The sequence below is a fragment of the Diabrotica virgifera genome, chromosome 6, assembly GCF_917563875.1.
Source record: "Diabrotica virgifera virgifera chromosome 6, PGI_DIABVI_V3a".
NCBI lineage: Eukaryota > Metazoa > Arthropoda > Insecta > Coleoptera > Chrysomelidae > Diabrotica > Diabrotica virgifera.
The window spans coordinates 35,569,402-35,580,624 of NC_065448.1; the positions used below are offsets into that span (position 1 = coordinate 35,569,402).

Below are 11,223 nucleotides of genomic sequence, written 5' to 3' on the forward strand. Positions count from 1 at the left end.
CCCTGTATACAATGACAATGTACCTGTCTAGCAACAATATTATTACAGCGATATTGTTAAAGAATAAGGCTATAACATATTAAAAGAATTACTTAAATCGGACATCAGGTTTAGGAAATACAAGACATTAAAAATGACCCATTTTTTGGGGTGGCGGTTTTTTGTGCCGGTGAGTGTATAAATAATAGTAAAATATAAAATATGTACTAACTAGATATGTTACTGACTTACTAATCGTGGTATTTTCTTTCTATTGACTTCCTCTTTTAGTATGGGTAACCACATCCTATGAGGAATTTGCGACACAATTGGTTTCATTTAGCATAATTAGAGCTGCTTCTTTGATTTTTCTCTTTTTATTATCTGTTTCTTTCAGGACTATACTTGAATCTCTCCACTGAACTCTATGTTCATTATCCCATGCGTGTTGACATATTTGAGATCTATCAAATTCTCTATTTTTAATATAAGACTGATGTTCACTTATTCTAACGTCTAATGGTCTTGATGTTTCACCTAAATAAAATTGTTTGCATTCACAAGGTATTTTATAAATACAATTCTTTGTTCTTTCTTGTTCGTTGTTAGGTTTAGTTTTAGATAGAATAGATCTCAATGTGTATGTTGTTTTAAATGCTGAATTTATTTCCTATTGTTTTAAGTTTCTCAGATAGTCCTTTTATATTATGGTATTGATATTTTCCTCATATTATTTCTTGTGGATGTTATAGGATCCTGTTCTACGTTGTTCTGTTCTATTCGATACAATCTTGACAATCCCTTATTTATAAACGGTATTTATTTTTTGTGGCGGATATTTTTGAATTGGGGTTGATTTCATGTAATCGAATGAACTATCTTTTAGTAAAGTCGTCCCAGGAATGCAACTCATCAATATTGGCAAGATCATTTTAAAGTCGTCTACTTTAAAATGTATAATACATGTCTGAATTGCCGATATAAGTGAGTCAGATTAAATATATGTATTATTAGAAGAATTTTTTACTAAGCAGCAACATTTTTGTTTAATTTAGTATTATTTTGTGTTTTGACAACAACACCCGACTTTGGTGTCTAAACATTAATAAACCATTTATTTGGTAAAATTGTGGCTTATTTTCCATTGAAAATAGTTGATTATAAAAATGCCACAAGAAAATAGCTTCAGAACAACATTAAGGAAAAATGAAATTGAAAACTATGATTCTTTACCTGTTTTTAGCGCAGTAATGGCTATAAATAAATACCCCAACTGCCTGTATATAGAAATGCCCAACATCTGTGTTATTATCGAGGCCAGTGCTGTAATAAACTTCACCGCCTGTCATAAACTTCTTCCTGTTTATCGACCCATATTGAATATTGAAGGAAATTTACAGTTTACGATGGCGAAGTCTCATTGTTCAAGTCGACCATCAATACCTAATAAACTAGGTAAGATGCATCAAAAGATTTAAATATTATTGTTGTCTGATATAACAAGAGCCGCTTATAACCATTTCAGTTTTGTTATAGAGGGAGCCTATTGTATATTTATTTATTTATTCACGGACAAGCCCTATTAAGATATAAATGTTACAGTGTTCTAAATTATATAACATAATTATATAATCATATAACATTAATGTTAACCAATTATATAACATAAATTATCATAATATAATATAACAAAGTGGTTTGAGAAAAAATAATTCTATGAGTAGTACAGTTACAAAAAAGAAAAAAAAAGAATAAGATAACATATAGGTCAGTAAATATAGTATTTTTACTACAAAAACGTTATTACGTAGGTCAAAATTTTTGACGTAAGAGAACTGTCAAAACATTAGAATGTGACTTTTCATTATTGCCGTGTTTATAATAAACATAGCAATAATGAAAAGTCACATTCTAATGTTTTGACAGTTCTCTTACGTCAAAAATTTTGACCTACGTAATAACGTTTTTGTAGTAAAAATACTATAGCAATGAACTGTCATCCCTGACAGTACATTGGTATGGTAAATACAGTAGAACCCCGCAAATCCGAACCCCGCAAATCCGAACTTTCGGCAAATCCAAACCAACAGAAAGTGAAAAAATTTTTAAAAATTCAAAATAAAAATTTAAAAACATGCTTATTATATGTAAGTACAGAGAACCAGAAAATTTAACAATGTAAAATTAATAGGAATTTGGACATGTGAAATTTATTAAAAATAAATACATACTTTATATACTTTATACGTATTACCATACATACTTATAAAATCTTAAACACAATCAATAAAGGAATGTGCATAATACACATTTCCCATGGTATTAGGCAATCCAAACCACGTGACCTCTGGTTGGCACACAAACTAACAAAGAGTTTATGTTTGTATCTATTTTTCAATAATTTTTCATTGTTTATCGTCGTATTTTGGATTCATTTGGATTTCGTTTCCTGTTTTTGCGAACTTTATAAACTTTACCACAATGCAAACTGATTATTTAAGGAAATTATTATTGGAAACTCCAGATGTTGCGAGAAAGGTAGGCGAAACAATTTTTTTTACTGTTCATTTTGCCCCGATATTTTTATCAATAATGATGAATTTTGCAAGCAATAACATTATTTCTTTTATTGTTCTAGATATTTATTGAAGCTGAAAATAATTGGGGATTTAGATCCATACGCAATTCAGTCAGAATTGGATTTTACAGTAAAGTGCAGTCCATCAAGTTACTATTATAGATATTTATACATATACATATCTGGTGGAGTCTGATATGTCACAGTTGCTACTCTAAGCAGCAGATGAAAGCATACAAAAGCCTTCAGGCACATAAATATTTTACAGCTGGATTTGTTTTGAATGGAGTAAAAATTGTTAATGATTTCCTGATTTCCATATTATTGTCGGAAAGGTATGCCTTTATTTTATTTATTCACCATTAAGAAATATATGGATAACAGTATTAGTGTCTTTTGGATAAATTGGTTTTAAATATTAGATTTATTTACGTTTATATATCTGTATGAAACCAGACATATCATCCAATCTGTTTATCGTCCTAATCTGTAAACTGCGAACTCCATAATTCTCTGAAAATGATTTATTACTGCCATATATTTGAATTACTGTCATGATTGTTCTAGAATTATATTATATGAATGTCTGATTTTAAATAAAATATTCTCAATCATTGTAAAGAACGCAAATACTCTAATAAAAATAAATTTTTGTAGTTGAAGAATTTCCAAAAAAATAAAATATTTTTTTAGGTGAATATTTCCAAAAATCTAATGCTAAATGACTAAATGCTTGGGTGGGGTGATAGCCAGTTCTGATGACATAGCAAATTCACATTGTATGCGTATGGCCGGTAATAGTGAAGTCTGCAGCCATATTGCAGCAATCCTATTTTTAGCTTAGTATGCTCAGGGCAAGACAGACGAAGAAGAACCCAATGTATGTACATATGTTACAGCTACATGGTTTGGAGATAGCAACATATCGATACTTTTTTGGCAAAGTAACGTAAGTGACATTTTTGGCGAAAATCATGTTTTTCCATTAAACTAACACTATTATTATTTAGAAGGTACTGCCAAAGTGTAGTAAGCCTAGAATTACTTTAAACATAATATATGTATGGGCTTACTACACTTTGGCAGTGCCTTCTGAACAATAATAGCGTTAGTTTAATGAAAAAACATGATTTTCAAAAATGTCACTTACGTTACTTTGCCAAAAATGTATCGATATGCATTCTCTGATGAAAAACTAATGAATTTTGAAACTGTTCGGTCAGAGTGCTTGTTGCACTCACTAAACGAATTGAAATATAAGATGGCTTTGGCATTGTGTTTTAGTGATATGAAAATGGTTATTCATTTTTAATTATAATGTACTTCTTCATCATGAGTAATTATGTATTGGTCTTTTAAATGTGTATTTATTTTTGTAATTAGTATCAACTTGTAATGATAATATACATTTATCGTTTAAGGTATGACTATGTTTTGACTCTAAAATAAATGTTTTAAAAATCAAATCCTGCCTCTTTCTGTTAGTAACTACCCATGGATATCACAAATTGTGCTTACTGATAGGTTTGTTCGTAGAACGATCAGCAACTCTTACCAACCATCAGACACATGCGCATTCGTAGTCTATGAATGCTAACTATTAACTGCACAACGCTAACTGTTAACTGCTCATGCATCTGATGGTTGGCAGCAGTTGCTAATCGTTTGTGTCGTACTATGAACAAACCTATTAGGTCTGGATCCCATGTACCAAAAAAAATGATTAATAGCAAGCTGAAAATTTGTTACTAGCTTAACGGTATCCAGTTGGACAAACTTTGATGTATTGTGACACTGGAACAGGGGTAGTTTTAATTGTGAAACAGTTTGGAAACTCAGATTTGGAACATCAGATTACAAAAACATCCCATATATTTTGTCGGACAGAACATCCAATTGATCTGTTATCCTTTCATTAAATTCTCATGCAAAAATCAGACTGCTATTACTAACCAACATGATTCCTGTAGTTTGACATGGTCTTCGTGTTCTACTCATTAAAATGCCCAGTTGGTGATTTTTTCACCAGTCTGGTTTTTGCATGAGAGTTTAATGAATTGGTAGCAAATCAATTGGAAGTTTTATCTGACAAATTACATAAACATTTTCGTAGTTTGACATTCCAAATTTTTAACCTGTTCCACAGTTAAAACTTCCAGTGTTCCCGTACATCAAAGTTTGTCGGACTAGACACCATTAAGCTATTGATAAATTTTCAGCTTGCTATTAATCAACTTTTTTTTGGTACACGGGATCCAGGTCTATATGGAATAAATAAATAACAAAACAAATTCCCTGTCAAAACTGCATTTATTTTGAATAGAATGAAAAACAAAATAATATTGTTTTAACAAAATAGGGGATAAATGTTAAAATTTAGTATTAATAAAGTTTGTCACATTGGCCTAAAAATGAATGTCACTAGTTACGTTAGTGTCACATATAAATAATTGTAATAATATTAATAAAAACCATAATTCCTAGCATGAGTGCGTCCTGTTATTTGACAATTTAGTTAGGTGAGGAAACATAAATGAGTTTCTAATACGTTTTCATCGATTGTCATTTGTTTCGAGCTTCTGTCAGATGTTGTATAATCTGTGTATAATATTACTATACACGGATTATACGACATATGACAGAAGCTCAAAACAAATGACTGTGAATGAAAAGCCCTATAGAGGGAACACGAAAAAAATTAACATTATCCGATCAGCTCGACTTCCACAGTTCACTACTATACAGATTACAGGCATGTTTTCAGCACTTAAAATCACCACAAACGAAAAGTTTATAAAATAATTAATCTAATGAATGTCTTTAAATACTATATTAAGCTCAAAATCACGACAAAAAACAAATTAAAATTAACATTATTCTGATCAGTTGGACTTGCACAGTTCACTATTATACAAGTGACAGGCATGTTGTCAGCACTCAAAATCACCAAGAACGTAAAGTTTATAAAATAATTAATCTAATGAATGTCTTTAAATACTATATTAAGCTCAAAATCACGACAAAAAACAAATTAAAATTAACATTATTCTGATCAGTTGGACTTGCACAGTTCACTATTATACAAGTGACAGGCATGTTGTCAGCACTCAAAATCACCAAGAACGTAAAGTTTATAAAATAATTAATCTAATGAATGTCTTTAAATACTATATTAGCTCAAAATCAGGACAAAAAACAAATTAAAATTAACATTATCCCGATCAGTTGGACTTCCACAGTTCACTAATATACAAGTCACAGGCATGTTGTCAGCACTCAAAATCACCAAAAACGTAAAGTTTATAAAATAATTAATCTAATGAATGTCTTTAAATACTATACTACCTCAAAATCACGACAAAAAACAAATAAGAAAAATCAATAATTACATTGAGTTTAGGTTAAGAACAGTTTTGTGTGCCAACCAAAGATCACGTGATTTAACTTTGACAGGTCGATGGATTCCCTAATACCATGAAGGAAAACATTGAAAAAGATAAGAAACATGAGAAACATAGTGTAATCAATATCCAGATTACAAATTAAATGAATCATTTACATGGCCGAATTCCCATGTCCCCTGAGGAAACAAAACTACTATAGTCAGCGATTTAATATTTCAGTGATCTAAATCTAAATATTTTTAAGCTTTAGAATATTGGAGGCATAAACGTGCGGATAAAGTTTCATAAAGGGATCGGTGGCAGTCCAAATCTTTTAAAAATCATCTTCGTTAGCTTCTTAGGCTAACTTTCGGATAATCCGAACTTTTCAGAATCTGAACAGGCTGTCCCCCAATTAGTTCGGATTTGCGGGGTTCTACTGTAGTATAAAGTAGTATATTCCTGTTAGTTACTTACATTTTTCATCGACTTGACTTTCTTCAAATAGTGCAAACTTCTGCTCGTCTTGTTCAATTTCATTCTTTACAGGTAATTCTTTTAAATCCGAATAAACAAATGCATCCTGTGCACTTTCACTCAAGGGTTCTTCTTTAATTTCAATTTTCATGGTATCCAGAAGAGCATCATCTAACTCATGATTTGATGTTTCTATTTTACAGGATTTTTCACTAACTTGTGATAATTCCATTATTGTTAAACTTGATTTTATATAAATAAAAATATAACTTTTTCTCGTACACAATCAAAATAAAAAACAAATTTATTGAATTGACAACTGACACCAAACATTATGTGTCAAGTGTCAAAGCTGTGGTCTAAACGTCATCTGTCCTATAAACGTCAAAGCAACGTCATTTCCGAACTAAAAAGGTTTACAAATTCGCTGTGTCTAGGTACACGCTAGCGTGTACGCAAATAAAAAGTTAGGTACACGCGAATTAAACTTCATCAAGCCAGTGACGTCATTATTTAGCATGCACAGTGACTTTATATTTTGGTGCACGCTATTTTCTTACGTTTTACGTTTGTTTGATAGAACAATATTTGTTATTAAAGGAAGGGGAATTAAAGCCGAACCATTCAGATGTTTCAAACTTAATTGTAATAAATTAATGTGTGTATAAAAGTATAATATTCAGGTTAAAGTTGGATTTATAGTTTGACGTAGCGTAGACGTAGACGCAACGTAGACGTAAGAAACGGACTGGAGACGGAAGAAAATATTATGTCAATTTATAGATCGACGTAGCGGAATTTTTGCGCATGAGTAGAAAGAGTAAACAATGACTTAATTCTAATTCAACAACATAGCCTATAAATTATACGAACAGTAAACAAACTTTGTGTTTATTTATTTATACTTATACTATTATTTATTATAATATTTATCTGTTTTGTGTGTTACATGGATTAGGAAATAAACGAAAGTATGCTCTTTGGTGCCGCATGCCGTGGGATTTCTAACTATTTTGTTCCATTTCCTGGTCTTTAAATGTTTATTGGATTTACCTATCGTATAATATGTGTGGATAACCACGAATTAGGCTAATAACAACTCATATTTATCTGAAATATTGAAATGACTCTATGATATATTTTTATTAAATTAATATCTTAACATCCATTGTATTAACAAATAATTAACAAAATTCGAATATGTTGACAATCAACTTTTTAACAACACAAGGAATGAGAGGGCGGGGCGGGTCCACTTTGAGTGACAGAACAAAATTCTGCCTTATGATTGGCCAGACGGAAGAAACGCACTGTAAAAGATGAAAGTTGGTCATCTCTTATGTTACGTTACGTTTCTCTTACGCTCCGTCAGGCGCTTGCGTTCATCTATAAACACGAGTACACAAAATTCGGTGTTGATCTTTTCCAGTGCGTCTCCGTTGCGTCTACGTCTACGCTACGTCAAACTATAAATCCAACTTAACACAATAAATATTTAGTTGACATGACATGTACAAAATATACTGTTAAAATAATTTTTATACGTAAGTTAATTATACCAGTTTATAAACCAATGCTCTTGTGTTTATTTCTATTTATACAGGGAGTTGAACTTATTACTATTTTCATAGAAAATTGGTTATAACTTTGTAAATACCCTATATAACATAATAAACCTTTATATTTTTGTGATGAGAAAGTTAAGTAGATTTCAAATATAAAATATAGGATGTTTCATTAAAAAATATAAGTTTGGTCTGCCACTATGTTATCAAACGCCCTGTAACTAATTTTGTAATATTATGAAGCTCAAAGTTTGTTACAATTTTTGTTACTAATTTTTATTGCTATCTATTACTATAGCGGATCTACTAAGCTTTTGTCTCTTAACTTTTTCATACTGATTTAAAATAATGTTAAACTCATTAAAAGAACTAATTAATTATCTACATTTCATAGTTAATTAAAAAAACACTAAACAAATAAAAAATAAGAAAACTCTTTATAGTAAAAACAACGCGATTACATAGACAAATTCTATCTAACACTCTGACACTTTATCAAGATAGCGTGTATGCAAAAAACCAGTAACAGTCCACGCTAAATAGTGACGTCACTGACTTGATGACGTTTCGCGTGTACGTAACTTTTTTATTTGCGTACACGTTAGCGTGTACCTAGACACAGCGTTACAAATTCTTGTTCTGTGAATCATTTGAATGGAAACAAAAACGATTGAATAAAAATATTTATCTTATCAGTTCACAATTATCTGAAAATTATTTTTCGTTTTTATAAATATATCTAAGAAACCATAACTGAAAACTAATAAACTTGCCTACTGCAAATCAGGGACCCGGACCACATGTACCGCTAAAAACAGAAAACCGAACCGAAACCGATATTTTTGTGGACCGTGGACCGGAACCGAAACTAAACCCTTATTTGATATTAAATATAATTTTTGAAACCGAACCGTAACACCTAATTTTTCAAACGGTTTTATTGGTTTTGTTGTCCAAGATATTGTTACTTTTGTTTTTGTTAATCAATAAAACATGCGTGGCATGGAAACCAAGAAATTACCGCAAATAATTTTGCAGTGTTTTCTACCGGCTTCTACTTTTTTATTAATGGTAGGGGAGCACAATAAGCGGGGATTTTTGCAGTTACTCGATCGCGTCAGATTATCACATGGGGAGAAGAAACCCTGTAGCCTGTATAAATGTACCTCTACCATATTATTGGCTCTTATTACAGGGAAGTTCGTTAAGGTGGGTCTGAAAGATTAATTACATGCAAAACAGTATACCTTTCAAAAATCTGATAATCGGTAATACATCTTTGGAGTTGGCTATACAGGGTGTCCCCGAAAATAGTGCGTTCCTTTTAAGGTATGGATATATACACAATGTAGAACAAAAAAGTCCTATAACATTTTTTTCTAAAGTTAACCGTTTCCAAAAAAAAAATACATTGTTCGCCGTATAAGCGAACTTTTATTTTCATTAAATTTAAAAATTTGGCATCACTGCGCCAAATTTTGATTTTTTTTATTGTTCAAGATTTTTGGTATCTCGAACAATTTTTAAGTTATTTTGAAAAAAAGCATTTTTTTCAAAATTAATCTGTTTAAAAATTTTACTTTAAAACCAAATTTTTTCAAAAATAAGCACTTTGAATCGATGAAACTTACAGATCATATAAACACAACATAAGTAAAGTAACTTGTGAAGCGGTAACGATTAATTTCATTTAAGTTGATAATTGGGGGGTGATCTTCCTGATTTTCTTTTGCCAAAACAAAAGGGACCAACTTTATTTTGAGTGTAAGGGAGTGTTCAAGTATTACGTAACGCGATTTTTGACCCCTTCCCCCCCTGCGTAACGCACTCAATGGGCGTTTAACTATTGCGTAACGCAATTTTTGAAGATTTTTGAAACCCCCACCCCCAACCTGTGTTACGTAATACTTGAACGGCCCCTAACTTGCTTACATTCGATGCTAGAAAATTTTTTTTTTTTTAAATAAAGCTTTTTTAAACACTTTAAAAAAGTTGTAATATGTTTTCCCCAAGAATGCTTCATTATTTGGATATTTCACATTTAATTATTCTATTTGGAATTTTTCGAATATGAACCTATTTTTTTATTAGCTATAACTCTGCTTTTGTAAAGTATAGAGACCTAATATATACACCGTTTTTTTCACCTTTTGATAGGCTATAGTTTTGCTAAGAATATTTTTTTTCGACAAAATGCTTACGTTTTGAGTTATTTGCCAAAAACCGTCTAAAAACGTGGTTATTTTGTTGAAAAATGAACATATATTGCAAATAACTCGAAAAAACTCTATAGAACAAAAGTTGCTTAAAATTAGTCAGTTTATCCATTTCGGGACTTATCTTGGACATATATTTTTTCACCCCCCGAGATGGGGTGAAACTCACCCCCAGGTCAAAAGCACACATCGGCACCATATCATTTTTTTCTTTGACAAGTTAGCTATGCGTATGCCAAATTTCATGTGAATCCAAGCGCGGTTCTTTAAAATTTACAGCAAAAACCGTGAAAGAATGTACTAGTTATAGAGTATACAAGTTTTGAAGGTCTCCTTTTTTTTTGCTTTTATGTATATTTTCCCTAAATGTATTGACAAATCAAAATTTCAATTAAACACCCCTCCAAAATGGCAAATTATTTTTCGATATTCGTATTCTTGGCAATTTTTGACATATCCACAAAAGAATAAAAATTTTCTAGAAGCATTTTTGGCCGAGATAGCATTTCCAGTTTAAAAATTCATAATTTGTTTATTTATCAAAATTGACATTTAAAAGAAAGCGCGTGAGTACATCTAACATAATAAAAATTGTAGAATATTTTGAAAAATGATAATTTTTGTAGCATCTTAAATGAAAACTTTTTGTCTGAAAATTGGCGGAGGAGTAGTTTCCTATATCTCCGTTAATACTGGGCCAAATTCAATGTTTTCTTTTAATTTGGGGTAGCATATAAAAATAGTAGCACCTGCATGACCCTTTTTGTCATAAATAATCATTAATTTTTTCCTCTAGTGTTGTGATAAATAAAAGTTTGCACCAAAGATAATCACAAAATAGTAAAATTTTGTTAAAGAATCATAAAAACTTTTTTCCTTGTACAAATCATTGGCAAAATTTTGCGAAGATAATGTGAATACAAAATATAATACATAAAAAAAAAAGGAGGACAACCTCTATATTTACACAATTTTTAATGTATTACCTGTTGAAAAGATTATAAAATTAAATGTAAAATACATAA

The 11,223-nt window shown here is 30.7% G+C and overlaps 1 protein-coding gene and 2 long non-coding RNA genes across 5 annotated transcripts in view; 1 reads left to right on the forward strand and 2 right to left on the reverse strand.

Annotated features, from left to right (window-relative positions):
- LOC126885852 (zinc finger protein 271-like) overlaps positions 1-6,765 on the reverse strand; it is a 57,772-nt gene extending 51,007 nt beyond the window's left edge. For 2 of the 3 annotated variants that reach the window (XM_050652623.1, XM_050652621.1), the window contains exon 1: positions 6,418-6,765. In XM_050652623.1, the coding sequence (XP_050508580.1) occupies positions 6,418-6,649 (232 nt within the window). In that variant the 5' untranslated portion in view covers positions 6,650-6,765. The remainder of the gene's footprint in view (positions 1-6,417) is intronic. The other variant, XM_050652622.1, reaches the window with a different exon arrangement.
- On the forward strand, positions 2,361-4,023 carry LOC126885859 (uncharacterized). The gene is made up of 3 exons (XR_007698467.1): positions 2,361-2,517; positions 2,618-2,892; positions 3,251-4,023. It is a non-coding gene; the product is annotated as an uncharacterized LOC126885859 (long non-coding RNA).
- Positions 4,849-6,410, reverse strand: LOC126885862 (uncharacterized). Its single transcript, XR_007698470.1, has 2 exons — positions 5,620-6,410; positions 4,849-5,461 (listed from the first exon to the last, which is right to left on the reverse strand). It is a non-coding gene; the product is annotated as an uncharacterized LOC126885862 (long non-coding RNA).
- Positions 6,766-11,223: the final 4,458 nt, after the last annotated feature.